Source organism: Sphaeramia orbicularis, chromosome 22 (assembly GCF_902148855.1).
Source record: "Sphaeramia orbicularis chromosome 22, fSphaOr1.1, whole genome shotgun sequence".
Classification (NCBI taxonomy): domain Eukaryota; kingdom Metazoa; phylum Chordata; class Actinopteri; order Kurtiformes; family Apogonidae; genus Sphaeramia; species Sphaeramia orbicularis.
This window is the reverse complement of record NC_043978.1, coordinates 20111218-20126131: the sequence shown is the minus strand read 5'-3', so window position 1 is coordinate 20126131 and position 14914 is coordinate 20111218. Positions and strand designations below refer to the sequence as shown.

The 14914-nt window shown below is 38.2% G+C and overlaps 2 protein-coding genes across 3 annotated transcripts in view; one reads left to right on the top strand and one right to left on the bottom strand.

The window, feature by feature from the left end:
- Positions 1-11502, bottom strand: part of tdrd9 (tudor domain containing 9) — a 21932-nt gene extending 10430 nt beyond the window's left edge. The window contains exons 1-21 of the mRNA XM_030125954.1: positions 11498-11502; positions 10672-10754; positions 10471-10538; positions 9874-10095; positions 8764-8886; positions 8420-8500; positions 8174-8338; positions 7985-8088; positions 7787-7906; positions 7077-7161; positions 6946-7003; positions 6752-6856; positions 6571-6668; positions 6335-6466; positions 4992-5154; positions 4582-4645; positions 2490-2553; positions 2338-2382; positions 1549-1602; positions 1089-1205; positions 894-1001 (exon numbers count right to left, since the gene is read on the bottom strand). Coding sequence (XP_029981814.1) covers positions 894-1001; positions 1089-1205; positions 1549-1602; positions 2338-2382; positions 2490-2553; positions 4582-4645; positions 4992-5154; positions 6335-6466; positions 6571-6668; positions 6752-6856; positions 6946-7003; positions 7077-7161; positions 7787-7906; positions 7985-8088; positions 8174-8338; positions 8420-8500; positions 8764-8886; positions 9874-10095; positions 10471-10538; positions 10672-10754; positions 11498-11502 — 2064 coding nt within the window. The remainder of the gene's footprint in view (positions 1-893; positions 1002-1088; positions 1206-1548; positions 1603-2337; positions 2383-2489; positions 2554-4581; positions 4646-4991; positions 5155-6334; positions 6467-6570; positions 6669-6751; positions 6857-6945; positions 7004-7076; positions 7162-7786; positions 7907-7984; positions 8089-8173; positions 8339-8419; positions 8501-8763; positions 8887-9873; positions 10096-10470; positions 10539-10671; positions 10755-11497) is intronic.
- rd3l (RD3 like) lies at positions 11407-14914 on the top strand. 2 transcript variants are annotated; one of them, XM_030125933.1, is made up of 3 exons: positions 11407-11738; positions 12503-12846; positions 14269-14914. In XM_030125933.1, exons 2-3 carry the CDS (start codon positions 12533-12535, stop codon positions 14630-14632), a joined length of 678 nt encoding a protein of 225 aa, XP_029981793.1. In that variant the 5' UTR covers positions 11407-11738; positions 12503-12532; the 3' UTR covers positions 14633-14914. The 2 variants fall into 2 exon arrangements, with proteins under 2 accessions (XP_029981793.1, XP_029981792.1); XM_030125932.1 differs by having other exon boundaries at positions 11409-11885; positions 12505-12846.

Sequence of the window (14914 nt, the reverse complement as noted above, 5' to 3'; positions counted from 1 at the left end):
CACTACTATTTTCCATCGAAGCAACAGTGAAACTGAGAAACAGCAAAACAGTCACACAGGAGAAATCTTATTGGCTACTCCCATCAGCTATCAAAAAGTTACATTTTATTTTGTACATAACATGTATTTAAATTCTGTGTATCATTCAGTCTGGTTCCAAATCAAAACGAAATTATCCAGAAACGTCATTACCAGTGCAGTGAGCTAGCTCACATCATCAGTCAGTTCACATCGCTATAGCCAAATGGCTGATATCTGCGCAACCCTCATACTTATTAATCCTTGCGCACCATCTTGTGGGTGTTTTGTTACTGTAAAATAAGGTTTACTGTGCATGGTGTGTTAATTTGTTGCTCATTATTGTAACGTCCATGCTGCTGCAAATTTCTGGGCCAGGCCCAAATAACTATTTTAAGAACATTCTACTCTGGCACAGTGATTATGAGTTACAGACTCGTCCGTGGTATCATATGAAAGCCTAAAGCCTCAGGCTTCCAACCATATCTGTCACTAGACTAGAAGTAAACATGACTGCTTGCCACACAAGATGGCCGCTCACTGCAGTAATTCAAGAAACGGATCTATAGGAACTGATGCCGACTTCTGTTTATGTTCTCCTTTAGGTGGCTTAAATATCATTTTTCCTGGCCCTGTCCACATCTACTGCATATGGACCATGAATAAGTATCTCATACCTCAACTTACACTAACATACATGATATTAATACCATTACACTATCTATCCATCTAAAAAAAAAAAACTGTTAATTTCCCTATGGGGTCAGTAAAGTATCTATCTATCTATCTATCTATACTTGATAAATCTGAGCCAGTTATTTTTTAAGGTCTGCCTATTCGAGTGAAACACTCATCTCCAACATTTTGGGTCATACCATCACTGTTGTTCTGTGGTTAAAACCACTCAACTCTCTGGATGCCAAGTCTTCGTCTATATCTCCCTGAACAAAGTAGTTGGGGTAGTAGGCACCTGCAATAACCACCTAGGAAAGACAGAAAGGTGTGACCACTTCTCTCGGAATGACAAAGTACTGGATGGACATTCAGCTGTGGACAACACTGAATCTAACCTGCAGAATGAACTTCTGTCTGTGCACACTGGTGTAGTCAGAGGGTTGAGTGTCATCTGGCACAAGCATGTTGAACTGAGCAACACGCTTCTTTAGATCCTCATACAGCTCTGCAACCTGGACAATGAATTACTGCTGAGGACGGCTGAGCAACCGCATTATACACTGTTACATTTTAGAATATTGGCACAAAAAGGAAGTTTTCAGGCAGTTGAACTGGTAGTAAAAATGTAAATTCTAATCTATAATTACAGGGACTAAATATTTACACACAGATTGTATCACTTTCACTATAACACCAGAGGTAATTCAATAAAACTAATTACACTGATGCACAGACAGGACAGGAAACTTAGGATTGTTACATATCTGACAGTTTTTCTAGGAAGAGGGATGACAAAATATACTGTAATGTTTCCCTCTAAATTTAGTCTGCTTTAAGCTCCTGGGTTTTTAATACCTCCCTGATTCTCTTCATCTGAATGAAGTTCTCTCTTCCCCAGTCGAGCTCATCCTGAGAGAAAAAAACAGCACAAACAAAAACTTGCATTTAAGTAAGAAATAATGAAGAGGACAGAGTTCTGTAGTGAGTTAAGTCCAGACAAAACCGTCTACCTAATTCATTCATTCATTTTCTGAACCCACTTTATCCTCACTAGGGTTACGGGGGGTCGCTTGGAGCCAATCACAGCCGTTTACAGGCAAAGGCAGGGTACACCCTGGACATTTTGCCAGTTCATCACAGGGCTGACATATAGAGACAAACAATCACTCTCACATTCACACCTACAGGCAATTTAGTTTAACCAATTAACCTATCAGTTCATGTCTTTTGATGGTGGGAGGGCAGACCTCTGCCAAGGCAGAACAGTGGGCCCCCATGCCCCCCCCATCAAAATTTAATCATTTGTTCCTTGTGCCAGTATCAACATTTCCTGAAATTTTTGTCCAAATCTGTCCATAACTTTTTGAGTTATCTTGCACACAGACAGACAAACCAACGCCAGTAAAAACATAACCTCCTTGGCGGAGGTAATAAATACAAAATTCCTGATGCTGTTTTCAATTTGCATCAATTTTCAATCACTCATTTCTCCCATTGAAAGGAACACAAAACATGGCAGAGTGATAGAGGAAAATTTACATAAAAGCAGAAAATATATCATTTCTACCTCTCCAAAAATGTCACAGTTTTTATGTTTGCATCTTTACACTGAGCTCATGCTCGGATGTTTGTTGTTTTGTTCACCTTTGGGCGTCTCAGCTGTCCTTTCTTTTTGGATGTGTACCAGGCCTAACAGTAAGAGACAACAGGAAAGGGATTTAAAAACAACCAATAGGCAAATATGTAAATCCCTTCAACAACACAACTTCCAGTTGACTTGGCATCAAACACAATACCTTGAAGGCATTAACAAGAGCTATGGAATCACTGGGGGTACCGCGGGCAAAAGCCAACTTGCTCCTGAAATTTCAGATAGAATTTATCAGAGCAAAAATATTAAACAAGAAATACATAGAACAAATATTATTCTCATGCATCATTATATTTATATAGTGATAATATCAACTGCCTGCGGGCCTGCAATTGACAGTTTGCTAAGAGAATATTTGGTCTGGATTTGATTGATCATTTAGTTACTACGTCATAAAAAATTATTTTTTAAAAATCCCTTCACTCATTCTCATACATCCTTAAACTAAAATTCACCCAACATAATTTTTAGTCTGAGTGTCCATGGTTAGTAATGAACCACCTTAATTCTCAGTCTGTATATATTGCGTTCACTGATGTCCAGTTGTGAGTGTCTTTTAGTTTTACTAAAAAAATTAAATAAAACATCCTTATCAAAATCTAAAACATATCATAAACATAACTAATAACCTTTTGTGTAAGGATAGAATTCTATTAAATTATGACTTAAACTAGTGATAAAAATGGTGGCACAATGTTTCTAGTTGATGAATAGCAGACAATCAATAGGATACACAAAATGATAAAATATAGAAACATTTATGTTAGGGGTGTGCAATATGATGATATTAGATTGTGAAGGATTAGAAGGTATCGACAATCTGACAAAGCAGAGAGATCGTGGAATTGGGGGGGGGGGGTATACGGGGTGCATTCCGTGCCCCATGTACCCCACAATGAATACACGCAGTGAAAGTGAAACCAGTTGAAAACCCAGAGCTACCAGCCACCTGTTCTGTACATCTGGAGGATTATTTGAAACTTTTTGCAACTCTGTGTTTCAGAAAGAGACAGATGTTTTCAGGATGTTTAACATACAAATGTCACAGGTAACAAGGTTTAGTCTTGTTGAGGTCTTTAACTCTCACAGGCTGCCGACTATAGTCACTGTCTAGTGTTAAGTCCATTCTGCCCAGCTAGTCTCCCCTGTGTTCTTACATCATCCATTTCAATCCAGCTGAATTCACTACAATTGGCAAGTTGGCATATTTTTCTCTTTCTGTTACCAGACAGCTGAAGGAATATAAAAAAGGAATGAATAAGGACATTGTCTGACAAAATACTGCAGCAGATTGAAATGAAACGTTTTACTATTTGCTGGAAATGTCCATCCATAACATCAAAAATGTCATAATTTCCATTGGGAGTAAGAAGTTAAATGGTCATTGCCTGAAAAGCAACTTATGCACTAGTGATATGCCAATATCTGTTGATTGTTTCAATATCACAAAAGAAGGACTAAAGCCTTAAATTAATTGTGATTAGTGACAGATGAGCATATGAGTGCTTGTTGCAGCTGACTCAGGATTCCCACTCTTTCCCTGAAATTATTTTCCAGGACATTTTCAGCCGTTACAAAGACAAGTTATCATATCATACACCAATACATTCTCCTGTCCCCCTCATTCTTTGGAAATGTTCTTTTCTACAGTAGTAACTTGCATTTACCCAGATTGTTCCTGTTTATTACTCAGACATTTGATGTGCAGTCTATGGCTGTAATTTATCGATGAAAAATAATTATGACAAATGTATTATAGAATAATGCAAACACATCCACAGACTACAGCGTAGTACTTCATTAGCATGACACACTAGAGTTACAATGTTCAATTGGGCAGTTCCCAGTTCAACTTTCTCTTTTCTCTTACTTTCTCTTCTGTACTTCCTCTAAAAATATTTGTATATTTTCAATAAATCACTGAAAAACAATTTCCTTTGTTTCATCTCAGTTTAGGCACACAAGGTCATAAGGCAGGGGGAGGATAAATAATTTTCTAGGATAACTTAACTGTTTCCAGACATTTGATCTTTTTTTCCTCATTTTCCATGTTTTCCATGACTGGAAAATTGGTCAATCATTTTCCAGGTTTTCCAGGACACGTGGGAACCCTGCTGACTACTGTGTCAGATCAGTTCAGATAGCCTACAGTGAAGTCTGGACTCCACAGGGTTATGTGACAACATGCCCCAAATATGGCTGGCAGAGTCAATCTGTAGCTGCTGATGGTGTCTCACCTGTGGCCAGCGAGCTTCTGCATCGATGGAATGGCAAAGAAGGTCTTCAAAGAGTGTGAGGCAGCTGATAAACAGATTTTTTTTGGAGATTGCAACATTAATACAGAAAGCATTAAGCCCCAGTTATGACAGATTTGTTGAGCAAATGACATCTCTAGCAGGATTTTCCCTTGCTTCAACTAAAAACATATATACAATGTCACATGATTTTCAGCCCTTTTTTTTTTTTTTACCAGATATGTATACACAAATTTAGAAAAGATTGCATGTATAAAAACAAGAGCCAAAGGTTTAAAACTTAAAAATATAAATCATTAAATCTTGGTATAAATGACTCTGTGCTGCACCTAAGCCTTATAGTGGTTTGGATTCTAAATAAGTGTGTCTGTTTGTCTAAATAAGTGTCTAACCTATGATGAGGCATTCGTCCAGACAGCCAAACACATGGCCCAGGACAATCATCTTCCCCAGGTACAGATCCACAGGTAAGTGGGCCAGGACTCTACCCAGAAAAGTCAGCTCACCATCGTCAAACCGACTCCTGCCATCACTTTTTCCAGACAGTGCACCCATCTACAAAATATGCATAAAGCAAGTTTCAGGATGACCGGCTCTATTAGTATCATCTTACATTTAACGATTACAATTAAGAAAAATTACTGATTACATTTAACATCACTGTTTGGCATGTAGCTGTTGTCAGTTTAGTTTATTTCAATAGGTACCACTCAGACAGGCAATCAAATAAATAATCATAAACAATAACAAAACAAAGACATGCACCTTAATAGGTTAAAGGTCAATCTAAATCACCTGTAGGTGTGAATGTAAGAGTGACTGGTGGTTCATACGTATGAATGTATGTATGGACAGACAGATGAAAAAAGGTGTAGGCTGAGACTGTTGCTTATTAAACCTACCCCTTTTATAGAAATTGTTTTGAACCACCTTAAAACTTCACACTTCTTAAAAGTATCCATCTGGTCTACTTATATTAAACAGTAAACTTAACAATATATTTACAATTCACAAATTTTAATTCTAGGTTTTAAGCAGCTCTAGAACTCCCTGTCTGAGAATATCAGACTTAGATATCAGGCAGCACCTCAGTCTTAAACATACTTGTATTTATGAGTTATTTTACACCAACTTTGATTTTTTTTCCTCATCTTTTTCTTTTGTCTTTTTTCTTTTAGTATGCATATTTGTATTTGGAAAACTAAATATTTTTGTGGTGTTGGTATGTCATACTCTCTCTTCCCAACAGAAATGCACTAAAGTCTGCCCCACAATACACTCACATAACAGACATAACAATGCTAACATGAGCTGACACAAAGCACATTTAGCAGAAGTCGCTGTCTAATATTCTGTGTCAGAACTCAGTGGTCAGCTGCCCAAACAACAACATAACACTTACTGTTACAGCCATACTCTCCCAGAACATGTACTTAAAGGAATTATATTTTGCTTTTTTTTAAAATGGAATTATGTATTTTAAAACATGTCCCTGTGGTCAACATAAACTGTAAATGCTATGCTTGGGTCTGAATTCTTCATTAATTCAACTCCACAGGTCCATCTTCAACCCTATTTTTGAGCAATAACATGAGAAAGATCATTTTGAGTGATAAACAAGTATGGCATACTCAGAGAAAGGTTCATCAGAAGTCACGACTTTATATGTGCAAATGTCTTGACCCCTTTAAGTAGGCATTCCTGGTTTTTCTTTGACTTTCACTTTCTAACTGACCTCTTTGAGTTGGAGCACTGTCCTCGCTATGTCGCTGAGATTGGGGGGTGAGAGGGCTGTGGAGAGGAGAGAGCGGCAATCTCCCATGTCCAGCAGCTTCACTTTCAACATGATGGTGGCCAGGGGGGCGAGCTGTAAAAAGGGCAACAGCATGACAACAATTAGTTATCCAAGAATGCGGTCGAAAAAAGAAGACAGAAAAACAAATTATACATCTGTTGTCCCACTCCTCTTACCAGCATCTGAGGGATCATGGAGTCTGGGATTTCATTCCTCCAGAACTCTTTGGTAACAAGACGGTAACAGTAGCCCTTAGAAACTCGGCCTGCCCTACCTAACAGAAAGGAAAAATTTTTGAGATGACTGTATGAAATGTAATTAGAATTTTTGGAAGTGCCATCGCTATTGGCGGCTTACCTCTGCGCTGGTTGCAATTAGTTTTGGATGCCCAGGTGAGTCGCAGGGACTGATAATTGGTATCTTCATCACAAACCATGTGACGGGCCAGGCAGAAGTCAATTACTGGGGCAACACAACAACAAAAAAATATGTATGAATTACAACTTGAATTTTATATCACAAAAAAACAACATGAGGGTCAATTACGATACCATATCTGACGTCTGGAACAGTCAATGAACTCTCTGCAATGTTGGTGGAAAGGATGACCTGAAACATGAGATGAGATCAGTACAACAGACTTCAAAACATATGCAAGACAGAATATAACTTTTTTTTTTACCTTCCTGTATCCAGGCACAGGCAGCAAAAACACACCATTTTGTTCCTCCAGAGTCACAGAGGAGTGCAAAGGATAAACCTGCAATCTATAAGTAAATTTAAGCACAGTTAGTAAACAAAAGGTGAAGCAAGTCAGCCAGCACAATGAAATTAGTGATGTTACGCCCACTCGGTCACACAGCACTTTGCCCCTTTTGCTCACAGGTACCCTGCCTACCCAGGGATTAATTTGGACTCTCATTTTCAAAGTTTTGAAAAACTTTTTAAAAATTTGTAAAAATAAATATATAAATAAATAAAAATAAATTAAGAGAAAGGTACATGTACAGAACATGTGTGTGAAATCTAAACAGAACAGGGTGAATAATGTATGAGGAATTATTTGGACAAATTTTCCAAGTTAAAAATGTAAAAAAAAAAAAAAAAAAAAAAAAAAGAAAGAAACAATTTCAAGAATCAGGTGAATAGAGATGAACAAAAATCTCAGACAGACGGTTGTTATTCCTGGTATGTCCATATTTATAGGTGGGCGGGGGTATAAATATGATCATTATTGCAGAAAGGAGCCAGCAAAACAAACCGGACACAAGCAGAAATCTCATACCAAGAAACAGAATATGAACTTTAAACATCACAGGCTTAATACCATGATCATTTCAATAAAGAACCACAATGACAAAATCAAACAAAGAAAAAAATTTAAGTGCCCACCTTTTGTGGACCAGTTTGGCTAAGGCCTCCTGCATGTAGCTAATCTCATACATGCCAGGGAGGAACACCAGCACGCTGCCTCTCTCTGATGATGTCACACCACCTCCATTCTCTGCGTTGCTGCTCATACACAAACACATACATACAGATACACACAAGCACAAACAGTAGCTAACAACATGTGTGATGAGGCCTTACCTGGAATCTTTGCCTTCTAATTCATCAAAGCTCTGAATGAGACTGATGGCGAGATTATACATTTCTACTGAGATGTAAGGGTCATCTAGATGAGGCAACTCAACCTGGTGAGGACATAAATATGTTTGTAAACGGTGTCACTTCAGAACACAGAACAGCAGGATCAAACATAGTTTAACATCTTCTCACCTTTTGCGGTAACAGGTTGTGGAGGTCATCCAGATAATACTCGTCAATGGCATAGGGCCTCCCCTCCACTTCAAAAATGTAGGCTGGGTTCATCTTTCCACGAACTGGAGTGCCGAAGTATTTAGCAAACTCTCTGCAGTTAATGGTGGCTGACATGAGGATAATCTGTGAAGGCATTAGTTCTGCAAGTAAATGTTTATGCAAGGCAAAAGGAGGAAAGCAGATGGATGTTTTCCTTGTAATTACCTTTACATAACGAGAGTTGGAATGAAGGAGTTTTCTCAAAACCAGCAGGAGAAAATCCATTTCTTCAGTCCGCTCATGAACCTGGAGCGCAGGGACAGAGGTTAAACGATGCCCGCATAGAATAAAATAAAATAGTATAGTAACAAATAAAACTGTAAATATTTAGAACGCAATAAAAATTGAACAAATTTAAGAGAATATTAAAATATGCAAATGAATATTTACTCACTAGTGAATAACAATACTCTAATTCAATGTGGAACATGAACTTAAGACAATGCATTAAAATGTACATTTCAGATACAAACTAACAAAGAAATGGAGCATAGACCATAAAACAGTACCTCATCTACAAAAATGTGTGAGTACTCTGTGAGACATTTTGCTGTAACCAGTTTCTGCAGTAGTACTCCTGTAGTCATGTAGATTAGCCGTGTGTGTTCAGTAGCCATCTTCTCCAGACCAACCTGTAATTTAAAGTGTGCATAGTTTCATTTACAAATATAAACTGTTAAAATTTGTTTTAGTACCACATCAAGAGATTCCATATAAGCTGTATATACTGTTTGTAATTTCATACAGGTATTTAAAACATGTATACAACCACAAAAATGTGATTATTCTAGTTCCACTGTGAGCAGCATTTAAGGTTAGTAAGGTGTAAAATCTCTTATAAAACAAATCTAGTTTATGTCAATAAGGTTATATAATACTGCCTCGGAAAAGAAAACACAAGACACACACACACTGTGTTTTCTCTAGATTACTGTGATTTCAGGAACTTTAACAGAAACAAAACAAACAAAAAAGAAAATGCCAACATGACTACTTCTGGTCAGTTCTGTAGAAAAGACCAGTGACCTGTAATAACCTCCAATGCTAACTTACCTTCAACCTCAAGGAGACACTATTTTAGTTCTCAGACTCAACTCTGTGCATGAAAACAACTTTTTAGTCACTTAGAAAAAGACACACTCTTGCCTTGCACTAAACACAGACACTTCAGACAGACTCATGACAAATGTGAAAAAGCACCTCTGAGGTAAACAAATAAGGACAATGAATGTTTAAAGTATACTGCAGTGTGACTGTTCATAGCAGTCTGTGTCAGTGAGATCACCACTAACTCTAGAAGTTTGCCGCAAGTGGAGGAGACAGCAGTTATTATTAGACATGCTGTTTCAGAGCTCTGTTCAACACATCCAGACAACAATGCACATACCTCTTTTGTATGCATTGTAATTTGAGAGGATATTTCATGTGCTTTTAAAGTTTTGTTATCATAGCTGAACCCAAACAAAAAGCTACTCCTAACTAAATAACAAATTAATAAACATATTAAATACCTAAAATCAATAGCCCTACATCTAAATTCCTAGATATGAAATAAGAATGAATGCACAGAAATAATGTTATTCCATTATAAATGCATTCCATCCAAAAGCTGCACCAACCTGATATCCTACTAGACTTCCAAGGGTGCATTTTCGTTGTGTAGCAACCCATCGGGCAATACTAGTGGCTCCAATTTTACGGGGTTGAGTGACCACGATGTTGCATGGGGCGTTTTTCTCATTGTAGTGGTCCAGAATGTACTGTGGCACCTGGGTGGTCTTGCCACTGCCTGTGGCTCCTCGGATGATCACTACAGAGTTGTTTTCTATGAGGGAAACCAGCTGGAAGCACATGCACAAGCAAAATATGTACACAATTTTGGCCATTTCTATTACTATAATGAAGAACGACATGTAAAATAACTTTGAAACCTGCATTAGAAAAGCACAGGTTAAATAACAGCATGATCAAAAAAAAATCAACACACAGCAAGTATGAAACATTTTTGATGAGTGAATTTCAACTTAGCTTTTGTCCTGCGGCATAAAATAACAGTGACCATAAAAGCGTAAGTGCACCAGTGTCCTGAGGACTATGACAAACTCAATAAACCTCCTTACATGACCAAAAGAAAAAGAACTACAGGAGGATGAGTGCACTTTGAGACCATCAGGCAGTATGTTTATGTGTAAAGTTTATTAACAACGCAGGTTTACCTCCTGTCTGTTTTTGGTTACTGGCAGGCTGGGGTACTCATAGTTGGCGAGTGAAGGAGGCGCTGTACCTGAGCAATCATAATAAAACAAACATATAATACAGTGGTTTTAACATTATGATGCAGATTCATACACATTTTATAAGTGAGCTGTAAGAGGTATAAAAGAAAAGGAAAAAATAATCGAAACTTTAATACTCACTCTTCCCAAATTCCCTTTTTTGGGATCGCCCTCCATCTGCACTCACAGCTGTAAGACTGTCATCACCAGAAACGTTTGATGGACTGAGAAGAAACAAAATTAAATTGAATTTTAAGCTGTTTAGACATTTATAGGATTACTTAACCAATCCATTGCAATAAGACATTGTGCAAAAATCTGCTTGGGACGCAAACAGGTAAGACTGAAGAATTTGCTCAAATGTAATAAACTGCATTTAATGATGCAAACTAAACAGGAATGATAAAAAAATATATTGTTCATGGTACTAGGAGAACATAATTACAGCAGAACAAAATGGCAAAAGAAGTTTTTTATGATAAAAAAGGCTCAGTACCAATCAATATTAATTATCACGATAAATGTCAAATTTCCTCAAGTTTAACAAATGATTTTTATCCTGATTTGAAGTTGAAGAAGCCAGACATTTATTATAAGTTACTCATAAAAGACAAAACTGATGTGACATCACAAATAACTGATATGTTGATATCTGAAAGTGGAGATGAAACATGGGCAGGTCTGTCTGTTCCACTATTTGGTGTCATTTCAGACTTTGCTCCGAGTTCTGCCTCTGACTGCTGAGCCAGCCCTACAGCATGAAGGCTGGGAGGGCATTTCCAGCTGCTGCTTCTTCCCACTCGCTCCAAGCACAAGGGTGGGGGTTTATCCTAACAGCAGGCACAAACCCTGACGGCACTAAGATGAACCCAAATACAACACACACAGCTTGTGTGCACACATGCACTGTCGCCCTCTCCCTTTCTCTCCAATGCACACATTTGGTGCAAGCTACAAAGCAGCAGACCTCATGACAAAGCTGCACAGAGGAGAGTGGGGTGAAAGGAGAGAAGAGGTGACAGCTCTTAGTCAGAAAGCTCAGTGTGACTAATTCTCCTAGAAAAAGTCTGCCTGACAGGCACAACGGGAGTGATGTTAACAAGACCGTAACTACAGCATAGAGAAAAGAAGCTTCAGACAACCAAGACTGCAGAGGACTGCCGCCAACACACCGGTTCTCTGCTTCTTTGATGGAATTTGACATAAAAAGACGCAGTTGAAAGCAAGTTGAGGAAAGAAGTTTACAAGGACTGACCAGCAGGGACAAAGATAAAGACCTGGAAGTTTTATTTTGTGAAAAGTTTATTTTTCCTCAAAATTTTGGGTACCTCAATCTTCAGCGACAGTTTTTATCTGTAAGTAAAAGCTATTTATCTTTAAACCTTTTACTACTTAGCTAGATGTTAATGTGCAGAAAGCTCCTTTAGGTGTGTGGAAGACTCAGCTGTGACTACACTATCAAATGCTGAGTACTCCCATGACTGAAAAAGTCAATATTTTCAGTTTTACAGTGAACAACCTCTGACCCTGCAGGCTTTAATCCATCTGAATCCCAGGTGGAAGCTGTCTGGAATTCACCAGACTGGAGAACAAGCCAAATACACACACCTGGGATGTTATCAGTTACTGAATATGACTTGTATATGTGGTTGGTACATATGATATGGTATGGAGGCAGTCATACCACCCACCACAGAAACTCTGTGTTGACTTAAACTGTGAATAGGCGACACAGTTGTAAATCTCAATGTACCAAAGTTTCTTTTTCTTCATAACTGAAAAGTACGAGTTATGATTTGCTACCAAGACAACATTTTGGTCAAAATTAAAAATGGTTAAAATTATTTGTAATGATAGCTTTGTTGGTTGATTCTGCACTATGACAAAAGCAGACTTTTCTTCATGTTAAAATGCAGTAGAAAACATGTAGATGGAATGCTTCGTGATCCAAAATAACAAATAATTCTTCTTCAGTTAATCAGGACCATCTGCTGTGACTGCCATGCCCCTGTTCAGCTGGATGAAATGGCCGCATGAAACAAGAGGACAGTCTGAGGATGAAACTCAGCCTCTGAAGTCTCAGGGGATCTTACCCAGCCGGATGTTGATCACAGAGCTTTTGTGGCATGTGGAGGAACGAGAGCGGCTGGCGAGGGAGATGGAGCGCGAGCACAGACTGGCCCATGCAGCCCTGGGACTGCGCTGGTTTCAGAAATACCCCAGGTTACGGACCCTAATCCCAACATCCGAACTCCACCAACTGGAGTTTCTGTGTGCCCAGATCCCGCCCGTCCACACCGCCACCGTGCTTTCCAGGTGTTTTGGAGCATCCGTGCCGTGTTTCGTCCTAACATTATTGTGCTGTCAACATTGGCTTGCTGCTATTGCATTAATACAAGGGCTGACAGCGGGCAAAGCAGGGAAGACCCAAAGGGAAAAGGAGACAGGGCAAGCTGCCAAGAAAGCCATTATGTGTTACTGTCACAAGGGCAGGCAAAGTGTGGTGTGAACATGTGAAGGTGAAGGATGCCCTGTTAGGCTGAGTGGAGCCAGACTGCAGGGTTTCCACTCATTGTCTCTGTGTTTGCCTTAGTTATATAAAAACTGTGTGCAGAATTGTTCTACATGGTTAAGCACAATGACCTACTTATTTTCCACAATACTATTTCTGGGTCACTACTGTGTGCTTCCATAATCATATAAGCAAACAACAGCATATTTAATATATTTGTTCTAATGTGTATATTTTCAAGGGTCAAGACCTGCAGATAAGTCCAAGAAACACTTGTCACTTAAATACATCTTTCATTAGGGCTGCACAATTTGGCGAAAAAAATCATATTGTAATTGGTGTTAAAGCTCAATGTGACTGAAACCACGATAATAGCACACAAGGATTGGGTGATAAAACCCTAATTATGATAATATAATTTAATACCACCATAAAAATCCTTTTTGACAACATACATTTTTCTTTCATCTTCTGGAGTTGGGTTTTTTTTTACATTGTCATTCAAATTAATTTTACTCGAGTACATATAAATATTCAGCAAATTTTTTATCTTTAGAATTGTTCTGAATTTGTGTTAGACATGTTCTACCCATTACAAAGAATTTAACATCATTAATAACCATTGTTTATGCCATTCTTGTCTTGGTGAATCAAACTGCACTCAAATTTTCTTTGATAAAATAAAAAATAATAAGCACAAAATCACAAAATCAAGGACCACAGGAGTTGTTGCCTTGATGCATCTTTTATGTCGTTTCTTTTATTTTTGTAGCAGTAATTGCCAAATCTTTAGCTTTTACATCACTTCAATGTGTAATGTCTTTTGCTAATTATTTAAAACACAAATAATTTGGTTTCTCCAACTTTTGCTCAAAGGAAACCACACTTTTCTCTGAAAGAAATATTTATTGTGATAATTATCAACATAAACTGATACGAAAACACTCACTTTGATAAAATGTATGGCAATATTGGAGAGCTCTTCATGCAATACATACATACAATAGAGAACCAATTACTTTTTTTGGGCACACCTTTCCGTACTGGCCTGCTTGTTGGCATCTAATTCACCTAGTCAACACCCCAGTCCGGTGATTTTAGTAATTATGTTATTACAGCTGAAGATAATAAGCCCAAAATGTAGGATATGACCAGTGTACTGTATTGATCTGGTGTCAATTCAAGAACTGTGTGATAATGGTGTTGGGTCTATTTTTTTTTCACAGATTCCGTGAGGTTCTTGCCACTAACAACATAAGTCCGTGGGAGCTGGCATCTGTCTTCAAGCAGGTGCTACGGGACTTCCTAAGGCAAAAGGAAAATGATGAAAAAGACACCATGGCAGTCCAGCGATTGCAAGCCCGACCAATGGAGACCTGGACAAGTCGCTACAAAATGAAGCAGGGCTTTGTCACACCGACTGTCCCAAGCTGTGGAGACCACCCATTCGAAGAGATCCCAACAATTTCTGGATATGTGGACCGTGTCATGCGCCACTCCGGCTCATTTGTAGTCATGAGAGACTGGGACCTTCCATATTATTATCCAGTTCCTCTGAGACCCAAAGGGGCACACAGCACTTCTCTTTGAGAGGGCACACTACTCAGTGTTTCCACATAATGGACACATGATGCAAAGATTATTTGTATTAGGTGTAGATATATCATTGCATGAGACCAAAATGTTTAGATTACTTAAGGCAACGTAATAAAAGTTTTATAATTTTTATTCCTTTTTTCTATGGGTTTGTGTGTAAAATTAGGGATATATTTCTAGTCAAAGAACACAGTATGTGAAGAAAATGTCAATTTATCTTTGGCTTATGAACACATTTAACAATAAAAAGCTAAAATAAACCGTGATATTGTTTAA

Excerpts from the sequence above, each read along its gene's own strand:
- rd3l (XM_030125933.1), top strand. The coding sequence starts at position 12,533 with ATGCCCCTGTTCAGCTGGATGAAATGGCCGCATGAAACAAGAGGACAG. Across the intron at positions 12,847-14,268 it reads ACCGCCACCGTGCTTTCCAG|ATTCCGTGAGGTTCTTGCCA; the intron begins GTGTTTTGGAGC and ends TTTTTTTCACAG.